The 12,455-nt window shown below is 34.5% G+C and overlaps 1 protein-coding gene across 1 annotated transcript; it reads right to left on the bottom strand.

Moving 5' to 3' along the window:
* Positions 1-2,887: 2,887 nt before the first annotated feature.
* LOC142161805 (glutamyl-tRNA reductase 1, chloroplastic-like) lies at positions 2,888-6,326 on the bottom strand. Its single transcript, XM_075232673.1, has 3 exons — positions 5,811-6,326; positions 4,645-4,886; positions 2,888-4,333 (listed from the first exon to the last, which is right to left on the bottom strand). Exons 1-3 carry the CDS (start codon positions 6,064-6,066, stop codon positions 3,203-3,205), a joined length of 1,629 nt encoding a protein of 542 aa, XP_075088774.1. The 5' UTR covers positions 6,067-6,326; the 3' UTR covers positions 2,888-3,202.
* Positions 6,327-12,455: the final 6,129 nt, after the last annotated feature.

Raw genomic sequence — 12,455 nt, 5'->3', positions numbered from 1 at the left:
CGTTTGATCCATTGTTGTTTGTTTGTTTTGTTGTTCGTTTGTTGTTTAGAATGATTTTATTTCCAATTTCTTCGCTTTGTTCTTCTTTTTCTCTGAATCAGACCTTTTATTTGGTCGAATTATTTCTGTTCGTTGTTCAAGTATATAACAGGCTGTGTAATCGATTCGATAAGTTTCGTCGATTAATTAAGTTTCCTTTTAGCCCCTGTTTTGTCAATACCATTGAAATCACAAGTCTGCCTGTTTGGTTCTGATTGTTTGTTGCCAGTCGTATGTTATACACTACGTAGTCGATTAATTAAGTTTCGTCGATTAATTGTTTGTAGTTTATTTGTTCCCTTCGAACTGTTTGGTGCCAGTTTTGTTGACATTCCCTGATTCAGAGTTTCCTGTTAGTTGATTCTGCTGAATATATGTACATATGAATTCATACTAGTTTTGAATTGAACCAAAGCCTAGTTTGGATTGATATTGATGTGCTGACCCTGTTTGTGCACATAAGATAGAGATTACTAGCCTTGTTTATTCACTTTAGATTTAGGAAATCAGAAAGCACGGCAATTTGTAGTTCTTTAATGAATTAGGGGTAATTGGACAGCATGTGCTGTCAGGGTATATTCCTGCTACCCATGTTTGCTTAGTTTAATAAAATGATAAACCATTTTAATAATGAAAAAGAGGTTTTTGTCAGGGAATCTCATGGGGAGGGCTTTTCTTTTAAGTTTGTAAGTGGAAAAACAGAAAGGACATGGGGTGAGGTCAGTTTTATATGGGTTTTAACAGGCTGTTTAAAGAGGGGATTTTGGGCTATAAAAGGGGAAGGTTTTAAAACCAACAAAGGGGGGAGAAGATAGAGGACATTAAGGGTTCAGAAAAAAGAGAGAGAAAAGAATTAAGGGAGATAGAGAAAGAAAATCTCTGCTGCTTGATTTAAGTTGAAAACTCTGTTTTTCCTCACCTTTTTCTGTTGAAAATTAGCATTAACCTGCTATTTGTTCTGTCAAAACTTAGGGTCCTTCCTTTGAGTGTTTGAGAATCGGAAACTGTTTTCTATTGTTGTTTCGGTTTCACCTATTTCGGCCTGTTGATTAACATTGGTATTTCCAAGTCCCAACTGAGTCTGCTGAGTGTGATTGTTTGGGTACTGGGTACTTGTTTCATTGGGCTATTTCTGGTTTGTCCATCTGGGGTTTGATTCTACTCTACTGTTTTGCTGCTGCCATTTCTCTTTGCTGCTGCTGCTGACTTCTCTACCTTCTGCTTCTTCTTTTCGCATTTCAACATCCAGGTACACACTAGAATTTCGCATTGATGTAACAGTGAAAGCATGAAATAAGAGACGCTAAGGATTTTTAATCATCTGCTGCAGTAATTACAGCTTTGTAGATGTTGTTAGATTTGTGTAACTTGTTAGGTTGTAATTCAATAGTATAATACAGTAGGTAATTTTTGTACTTGACTGAAGCTTAGTCTGTTTAAGTATTGAGATTTACAGTTGTTTGGTTGTACGAATGATATAATCATGCAATTTGTGGAATGCACGAATAGTTGGCATAGTGATAACTAGATTTCCTTCAACAATATGTTGTATGTATAGGGAAGAATGCTTTAACCTTGTCAAATACAATGTAGTTTTAATCTTCTGAGTTTTAATTTTATCGGATCCCGTTAGGCAGTTTGTAGGATAATATTCGAATCTCACTAGCAGTATCCTCTAGTAGTTAATTCCATTAACTTAGTTCAAATAAGTTAGTCTCAACTCAACTTGGAAAAATGTTTAGCGTGAGTTTAGCATTTTATTAATCTTGTATACAATTTTTTATGTCAAATTAGAAGCATGTTCGCTCATGGAATGAGACTTAAAACAATTCCCCGCCTCGTAAATAATTAATCCGATAATTAATCAGAGGCCAAATTGGCTAAGCATGTAATTTAATTAGCATGTATTTTCTTTCATTTATTTTTAGAAAAAACAAAAAATAAGAAATGTAGTCATGCTAAGATTATCCTTTAAAAAAATAACGAGACGAGCCTCGCCAAATAAAAATGCAAATTGCGGGGCCCTCAATAATTGATCATAATAAATACTTAGAATTTGGGATGGACTGTTTAGTGAATTTCACTGCCTTCCCCGAAGATAAAAACGTGTTAGACTCTTTAGGCGCGACTTAATTAAATTACATTCTTAAATTCGGGTGCGCATTTATGTGACCCGCATTTATGTGACCCAAATTCAAATCTCAACGAAGTCGAAATGTGTTAACAACTACGGGTGCATTGATTGTGACGTGGTTCGAGATGCATTTTCACGACGTTGCAATTCTATAAAAAATAAATGATAATAATAAAAGCGGTTTAAACTTAATAAAAGCACATAAGTAATAACATGTATTAAATCAGATATCTAGCCATTATAACAATTTAAGCGACCGTGCTAGAACCACGGGATTCGAGGGTGCCTAACACCTTCCCTCGGGTCAACAGAATTCCTTACTTAGAATTTCTGGTTCGCAAACTTCATTTGGAAAGTCGAATATTTTCCTCGATTTGGGATTCAAGATAAACCGGTGACTTGGGATACCAAAAGCCAAACCTTTCCCAAGTGGCGACTCTGAACTAAATAAATAATCCCATTTCGAATATTGTCACTTAAATTGGAAAAAACTCCCTCGCGCATCTTGCCCTTCGGGGCGGGCGCGCAAAAAAGAGGTGTGACACTATTGTGTTGAAGAAAACAGAGTAGCATTCCAGTAATCAACATTGTTATAACCATTTGACAATTACACTGCAGGGTTCAAAGGGAAAACAAGTTGAATAAAAGTAATACATCAAAGTAATAATCATAATAGTAAATGAATCAGTGACTTAGTTACAAGGCTAGAAACTGTTTGTGGAAAGAGTATATGGATATCTCCCATGCATCATTTGCTACAAAGATCAAAGTTCAAATGATAATGTCTCAATAGGACAGTTACATACAAAATGTACTCTTAAGACACAAGAGGAATCCGCAATCAGAGGTATGCAGATGTCTTAGACAAAATTAAATCAACAGGAAAGATCTTGACAAGGGACCATGTCCTGTTAGACATTTCAATGAGAATTTACAGTACCGGCAACAGAAAACACAATTGAGGAATTCTTCCTCTTATTCAGTTGAGGCTCTGAGAGAATTTTCACGAAAAAGTTGAGATAATGGACCTTATTTTTGAGTTTGCTCCACTTTAGCTCGAATTTTTTGTTCCAATACTGATATATCTGTCTCAAGGTTGAACATCCTATTTAGCGCGTGCATATTCTCAAGGGTCTCACTCAATGTGCGGCTGTCACTTCCATCGCATCTTAAGTGTTGCATGGGACCATGAAGGAGCTTGTTAACTATACCGCGACTAAGATCATCGACAGCCTTCCTTGTCTTCTTTGAGATATCATCGCCCATTTTTGACATGCACTTCTCCAGTTCAGCAACCCTTAGTCTTTCAGCATAAGCCCTCAGTTTCTTGATGGTGGGAACAGTCTCCAGGGAATCCCTCCAAGCTTCAAACTGTTTGGATTCCTCAGAAATAATTGCCTGAGCTTCCATTGCTTTTCGAAGGCGGTCCTCCTTATTAGCTGCCACAACCTCCTTTAGATCATCCACATTGTACACTCGTGCATTCTCTAGCTCGTTCACACAAGCACCCACATTCCTAGGAACTGAGATGTCGACGAAAAGCCTTAAACCCCCAACACTTGCAGCAACAGCTGGAAGATCCAGCACATGTTCTTTCAGAAACAGCGGGGTTTCCGATGCAGTGCTTGTGAAGATAACATCAGCTTCAGCAGCACTGTTAAGCATTTCACTGAGGGGCTTGTAGATTATCTCAACATCTTTAATCTCTTCACGAATGGCAGAAACTCTTTCCTCAGTTCTGTTTACGACGACCATCCTTGTGCATCCCTTAGCTACCAAGTGCTTGATCACAAGCTTCCCCATCTTGCCTGCTCCAATAACTAGCATCCTAGCACTAGCGTGGGAGGATTCAGGAAGCTTCATCAAAGCCAACTCCACAGCAGCTGAACTAACAGAAACTGCCCCTGCTGCAATGTTTGTTTCAGTTCTAACCCTCTTTCCGACAGTGATTGCATGCTTGAATAGCCCACTTATGTTCCTTCCGAAGCCCGTAACTCCTTGACCAACCTTGACTACTTGCTTGACTTGAGCAAGGATTTGACCTTCCCCTAAGACCAAGGAGTCTAGCCCAGCTGATACTTCAAAGAGGTGCTGTGTAGCATCATTGTTGTACAGTAAAAAGCGGTGCTTACAAATCTCTGTAACAGGTACTCCACTTGTCTGCCAAAGAAAAGGAGAACTGCTTATCAGTTTGATGGTTATCCCTAGTTGCAGAGAATGCAGAAACCCTGATTGCAGAACCCCGATATTGCAAAGATAATGAAAAAATATATGCTAAGATCTGTTCAAGGGGGATATCTTTTTTTCCAATTCAAACGTCTTTTTTTACATTTTAGTAGACATGAGTAGGAAAACCTCTCACCAAGAAAATGACAATGGATAGTTCGATTGGTTCACTTTTTATTTTCTATTCATCTTTGTAAGAAAAAAGATAGCAGACTATATAGCAAAGTTCAAGGGAAATGAAGTACCTTTGACATCCATTCGGTAACTTCTTTAACGCCACGATGTTGAGAAAGAGCCACAACATAGATCTCCATCCTGTTACAGGTGCTAAGAACTGCAGCTTCTTCAATATGATTCAAATTGCAGAGCTCCCCAATAGCTCTCGGCCACTCTGCTTCAGGAATTGCCAGTTTTTCACGTATTTCAACAGGTGTAGTGTGGATACTGAGCCCAATGACAACAATACTGCTCCTTTCCTTGGTATATCCTGAAGCATTTTAAGATTAAAAAAATTGAGGTATCACTTTTTTATTTAGTGTACATTGTTTAAGATTCAACAAGGGAATGGAAACACATTACATTACATTTATGACCGGCACAATGATATTATATATTAATTCGAGAAGATATTACATTGGCTATATTGTCAGATCATTAAGAACTGAAAGGACTGATATAACTGCACCACATGCAAAGTTCATCGCCAGGAAAGGCCAGGAAACTATCAAATATTCGCTCAGGATGCAAAAACAAAATGTTAGGTGATTTCTTCCCATCTACCTAATCCTTGATCGACATAGATACCCGCTAGTTGTGTTGGTGTGAGGCAACACGTACCCTGCGAATTAGTCGAGATACGCACAGCTGGACCAAACACCACCATTATCAATAAAAAACATGAGGTCCAACTTCTTGTTGCACTATTTAATTGACATTCATGTTCCAAGTTATCATGGAAAAAGGAAGCTGCGATAAGCACAAACAACTTGTGGCCTAACCCTATATGGAAAACTAGTAACATAACAATATCCTCATTAAACAAAGAATTGACTAAAGACCATATTCCACCAAAAGCTCTTCACTAGAACACAAAGTAAAGTCACTATACATGCTTCTTCCAAATAAGTGCATAAAGAATAAACCTCGGAGAAAATGGGAGAAACTACTCTAACAACAAAAGAGCAGAGTAACAGTAAATAAGACTGATTAACATGGAGCTAATAAAAGGATGCAGCAATCAACACACTGAACAAATAGAATTGCTGAGCAGCTAAAGAATCATATCATATCACCAGATTTAATATGAAACATAGAAATTCTCCAACATTTAATCGTAAAAGTTCCAAATTTGCAAAATATATCATATCAAAGTGAATAAAAGAAACAAACTTTGGACAAATGAAATACATACTGTCTGCAGCTGAGGTTTTGAGCTGTTCAAGAGCAGAAAGGCTGGAAGATGAAGTCACATTTTCGGAATTTTGACTTTGACTCAAAACATCAGATGCTGCCACCACACACCTAATCCCTAAATTAAACAACCCCTTCTGAATTGGCAATCGTCTGACCCGACCCGGATGGGAGAACAACCCGATAGGCGCCGGAGAAGTTGCCGATGATGATAAAGACTCGAGCTTGGCACCGGAAAATGCGGTTGGAATAGCCATTTGCTGGCAATTAAAATTTGAGCTACCAAAAACCCTAACCCTAAAATTTGTAGCGTCGATGAAGGAGATATGAATTGGGGGTTTTAGTAGCTCTCTCTGTGGCCAGAAATGGTGGAAGGCGTGTGGCGTTCGATGGAGGAAAAGTTTCTGCTTTTGAGTTTTCTTCTGTTTGTAATGTAAATATTTCAACTGCCTGTCTGTAATTTTTGTAATTATATTTTGAGGTGGTTTGGTTGGGACAAAAGATGATATTAAGGCTTTTTGGGGATTTCCATGAGTTCTGATTGGCTGTCGTTTTATCCACACTCACTAACTTCTATCCACCAACTCGTTGGACATCTTTTTTTGGATTCTCTATATCTTTTTTTTTTTTTAAATGTTTTGGTTGGGATGAATTTGTACACTTAATTGAAATTAGGACCATTAGATTAATGCTTTGAACTTATTTTTTTTGTTTAATTTTCCGGTTTTTGTTTTAATTTATGTAGGATTTTGATCTAAACTTGGTATGTCAAATGGGCGGGTTGGGTTGAGTTTAGGCGGGTCATTAACCTGTCCAAAAGTAATTTGGGCTGAGATGGGTTGGGTCAAATTTGGTTAAAATTTGGGTTATAACTCAACCCGCCCAACTCTTACCAAGCTTTAAATAATGTGTATTGTTTTCTTATTAATTATTTAATTATCAAATAAGACTTATTTTCTTTTGTTATTGTTATATATAACATATTAAACAAAAAAAATAATTAAAAGTTATTTTAGCAAAGTTACTCATAGATCAACTTGGACTAAAAATTAGCCCAACTTTATATGAGTTGAAATGAGTTGGGTCAAGATAGGCTGAGTTTAACAAATGGGTGGGCCAATGACCAGGCCACCCTTGAACGTATTGGACGGGTCAAATGGATTTGGGCATAAATTACCACCTCTAATCTAAACTTAAACTTTCGCTTGAATTTCAAGTACATTGCTTAGTGTAATCTTGCAAATTAGGAATGTAGTGTTTAAACAAGTTGTAATGTAACTTACAAAATTTCATAGGATATATCAAGCATATTACGTCTTTAAAATATAGTAAATTCAAAGAAGCGAACACCTAGTAAAGTTAAAGGAGTATCAATCTATGACCCCAATCTTCATCAGTAATTAGAGATACTATATTGAAAACGACCAGGGTGAAGATGAGAAGTATTATAGGTCAAAATTAACGCTAATAAATCATAGTAATTGTTATGAAACAATAAAAGAAAAAGAAGAGTATTGCAGAGAAAAGTAGAGAGAAGAGAATTCTTATTGATATGGGATGAAATACAATGGAATAAAACCCTCAATTTATAGGGAAAGAGTGACTTAGTCACCAAGTAATAAACCCTGAGATCTCTCTAAATATATACATTCACCATAAATAAAATTCTATTTATAACACTCTCCCTTGAATGTCTATTCAACAGATAACGTGCCTCGTTAAAACCTTAACTAAAATAAAACCCAGTGGGAAAAAAATTCTAGTGAAGGAAAAAGAGTACACATATCTAACAATACGCCTTTTGGTTGCCTCATTAAAAACTTTGCAAGGAAAACCCAATGGGACAAAACCTTGTAAGGGAAAAAGAGTACAACGCGTATTAACTCCCCCGATGAGAGCATCAATTCACATCCTTGAGCTTTCCCATTCCAATCTTGTGCACCATCTTCAAAAGATCTTTGGTAGAGATTTGATGAACAAATCAGCCATATTAACTTGAACAAATTTATTTCACCTTGAAATCATCATCCCTAATATATGTATTGTCTTCATATGATCTTGTTGGAATTGTCAGTTCAATATCTTCACATAGAGGTGAAAACTCTTGCTATCATATTATCATGCCCATATTTATAGCAAGATACATTGTGCACAAATTGCACTGAGGAAGTGTTACTTCAAGATCAAGAACTGTATATGCTTCAAGCAACTTAAATTCTTCATGGATTGTCATATAAGTTAAGTTATGTAAGCCATATAATAGACTTTAGATGCATATCAAGTTTTCATGTCATGCTGGACATATAAGATAGATAAAGGGATTGCACACACTATTGACTTTATGCTTTCAAGTATTTGAACAACATAGACAAAATTATATGTCTTTCATATGAAACCAATTCTATTCGAATTATGTCTCTTCCATTTGGCCAATATTTTTGTGTCTGTAGGCGACAGACTTAAGATCCTCATCTATATTTAGCGCTATCATAGATGTCGTCGACGAACATTTTATATCGATTCCAATATTTTTTCACAAAGACATAACATAGAGATCTCTTCATTCATATATTCAGGTACCTGAACCTCTCTTGAGATTTTATGAAGTATCATGTCATGTGATCTTCTAGATCACTTGCCTCCTTAATATAATCATTTGCTCATCTTCTTTATCAAGAAGTTATTTGAAACCGATCTGTCTATATGCTTTAAGCGTAACATAGACTTTGTCCTTCTAGAACTTAATATGAGCATTTGCAATGAGAATATAGTTACTTTCTTTGGGTCAACAAATGTGTCTGGCATACTTTGCAATATATTGCAAATGAATTATCCTTTATTGAACTTCAAGTTCATATTATTTTATTCGAGGATCTAGATGTACACATGATAATTTATTCCACGTAACCTTTTCTCAAATGTTTATCATCCCCCCCTCATGTTAGAAAAACTAACTTGCTTCCTCAACTTTAGAAATCCATCGTTGTGTATTATGGTACTAATCAAAATATACAGTGTACATCAATAATAATAAGATGAAATTATTTGGTTCCTGACCCCGAACCACTTATGAGGGGAGAATATAATATACTTTCGTATATAACCTATATCAAACTGATATAAATAACTTTGTTCTCATAAGCAATAGTTTAGCTATTAAGTAGAGGCACTCAATAAATTATTTTGCTAAACCAACTGTGATGTAAACTAACTTATCAAGATGAACTGTCTTGAATAGAAATCTGAAAATTATTCTCTAAATTAAATTATTGAGCAAATTACCTCGCAAACATCAGGTTGCGGGTTAATAATAATCGCACATGTAACCATCTCATAGATGCATCTTATGTGGTATACATGGCAGATGAATGAACACATATTCACCTTTGATATTTCCAACATTCATGGGATTCAATCCCAATTTTAGTTGGTATATTAATTAATGAGAACAAACAATATAATAGAATTCGTAAAAAAATTCTAGTTCTTTAATATTTATCCATATGAATTTTCTTTTATTTTTGCACATCATACTTAGATTAAAATGGCTAAAGCAATTATGCCAACTGAATAAATTATCAATATTGATAAACTCCAGGTTTACACCATGATGTGTGTAATTATCAATAAACTCCAAGTTTATTATGATATGGTTTTTATTCAATAAACTTTTACTTTATTGTGGCATTCTTTTATTTGTGTAGTACAAACTGGAGAATAAAACGGGTAACTTTTTACATAAATATTACCCCGTTATAAGCTGTAGTAATAGAAGATATTAAATCTTTCCTTTATTTATAGTCTCAGTATAATCAACCGTTTTCGCGTATACTTTGGAAACTGAATAAGTTTCTTTGAGACTTACTACAACACAATACGTTATTGGTAATTAATTGTGTTTCTCCAAAATAGTATAATTGGCTCTTGCAGAGTTCTCAATTAATTTTGTACTACCACATATTCATCAACATCAATATGGTGAATATCTCTTTTAAAGAGAAAGTTATACCATTATGGTTATGGTCAAAATTATATGCAAGATATGTTTCTTGCATTAATGTTATTCTTTAATAATCGCATTACCAAAATATTTTGGTGTGCAATAGGTACGTGACCAATGACCGTTCATACCATAATAATGACATTATTTTCTTATATCATCTCAAACCTCCTTCTAGAGGTGAGTGTGGTATATTCACTACCACTAGCACGTTCATATTCTTCCAAGATGAATATGTATTCATAAATATGATGTTGTCACATTCACATCATGAATGGGCCATAATCATCTATATGTGCTTTATAAAATCTCATGTCAAATCGATGACAAATATTACTTTCGCAAAGTGAAAGATTATTTTGAGAATCCTTATTATTCCCATTATCACAATGATGACGATTATAATTTCGTCTATTGCCACGTCCACATCCATTGATCATTCACGGTAATAAATTTGTCTTCTTTCAGATGTATTACATACTGCTATCACATTCTCTTAAGGGAATGAGAATGGAGCAAATTCAATGGGACGGGTTTTCATTCTTCGCCCACAATCATACATGAATTTGATCATGGCAAGACATAAAAATTTTACAATTTTGGGTGGTTATAATTTCTTTTAAACTCCACTAGAGTTATAATCAAAATTTGTTGTTTTTGCTTGTATATAAAATCAAATTATAGAATTTAAAAGAGAAAAATAAAGTAAAATACTTACCTTAAATCCAAAATTTAATCATGAAGGAAATTCATGGAATAATTTACAATCATTATGCTCAATCCCAAAACTTCTACTCAATTGGTTAGAGTCTCGTGCTGATAACGTGTTATGAAACAATAAAAGAAGAAGAAAAATATTGCAGAGAAAAGTAGAGAGAAGAGAATTCTTATTGATATGGGATGAAATACAATGGAATAGAACCCTCTATTTATAGGGAAAGAGTGACTTAGTCACCAAGTAATAAACCCTGCGATCTCTCTAAATATAGACATTCACCATAAATAAAATTCTATTTATAATAGTAATAGTTTTGTTCTCCTTTTTGAATTATTTGACTATAAGATTTAAAAAGTGTCTTCTCGACAATTTCGTAAACTCATAGAATATTTTTAAAGATGTGATTGGATACTTCTTGACAACCAAATACTTCAAAAAAGATCCATAACATTCTCTCATAGAGATACAAATATATTCCAACAAGGTCTGCATCATCCTATGTTCGAAGCATGTTGCTTCAGTCCTCGAATTATGGAGAACAGTATGAAAAAAAGATCACGGGAACAAAGAGAATTGTATTCACAAGTGATTAATTAAATTACTCTTTTTGTGATTGCAGATTTATTGGGAAAAAAAGAGATTTAAGAAGTGTCAAAGGAAGAAGTTGTCCCAACAATATCTTAGCACACAATAGAAAAAGATACTAAAATGAAATGATTGGTGAAAATATGATAGGAGATATTGAATGAAAAGGATAAGATGAGAAGAGGAGACTGGTGATTGAGATTGCTTCATAGGATTTTTGGGGGTCTTTTTCTGCCACAATTACAATATGGTCGTGGAAATTTGATATGCACCCATTTTTGCACCTTGTGGCTTCCACAAATTTTAAACTGCCACTCAAATCTACAGATATTTAATTTACTATCTGTTAGTATATTATATTAATTCGATAAAAGGTAAATTGGATAATCAAAGTTCATATGATTGTTGATGTATAGAAAAAGATCACTCTTTTTTGTCATAAGCTTTATTCTTTTGTTGAATGAAAAAGGCTGAAAGAAGTGTCATTTTTCAGCTCTATCTTTCAAATAACTAAATATACGTTATAATTAGCATGCAATGTAACATTAATTACATTTACTTTCCCATTTTCTTATTTTGTAAAAGATACTTGCACTAGTTAGTGAGAATAAGAAATCCAGTGTCTATAATTTCATAAAAGAAAGTTCTTTCTTTAGAAAGAAGAAACAAAGAGAAAAAGAGAAAAAGAGAAAGAGAGAGTGCAAATTAAAATTGCTATAGTACCAACTCAAAGTTTTCTCCAATTGTCAGTCTCTTAATATTGCTTGTAAGTTATTATGAAGGAGAATAACTTAAACTTTAAAGTTGTTAGAGATGGATATCTATACATATTATTTAGTTTAGGGCAAAATACACAATTGGTTGATCGGAAACTAATTGCATTCGCTGGCCAAAACATATGAAGCGACTAAAAATATACATTTCTCTCAAGTATCCAACACTTCTAAACTTGAGAATGAGATGGGATATGGCAATACATGATTTGCTCCTCTACTACGTGGCCTCTTGGCTCTTGCTCATCAGCACTGTATTTGTGCGGATTACTTGCTGCTACTGTATTGTATTTCATGTATTTGCGCGATTGTATTTATAAATATATTGAGGTAAAAACAGGGATTACAGATATTTAATTATGTATTTCATGTATTCGCGTGAATGCATTTATAAATACACTGAGATAATCTGCCTAAAAAATAGTGATTACAGGTGTTTAATAACGGAAGGCGAAAGATTGAATTATATTCAATTTCACTACATTGAATTCAGTTGTATTCAAACAAAAAAAATAGGGTATATATCGCTCTATTCAATTCGACTGTATACATTGTATTCAATTCGCCGTA

This window comes from Nicotiana tabacum, chromosome 16 (assembly GCF_000715075.1).
Source record: "Nicotiana tabacum cultivar K326 chromosome 16, ASM71507v2, whole genome shotgun sequence".
NCBI lineage: Eukaryota > Viridiplantae > Streptophyta > Magnoliopsida > Solanales > Solanaceae > Nicotiana > Nicotiana tabacum.
This window is presented reverse-complemented; position numbering and strand designations above follow the sequence as displayed.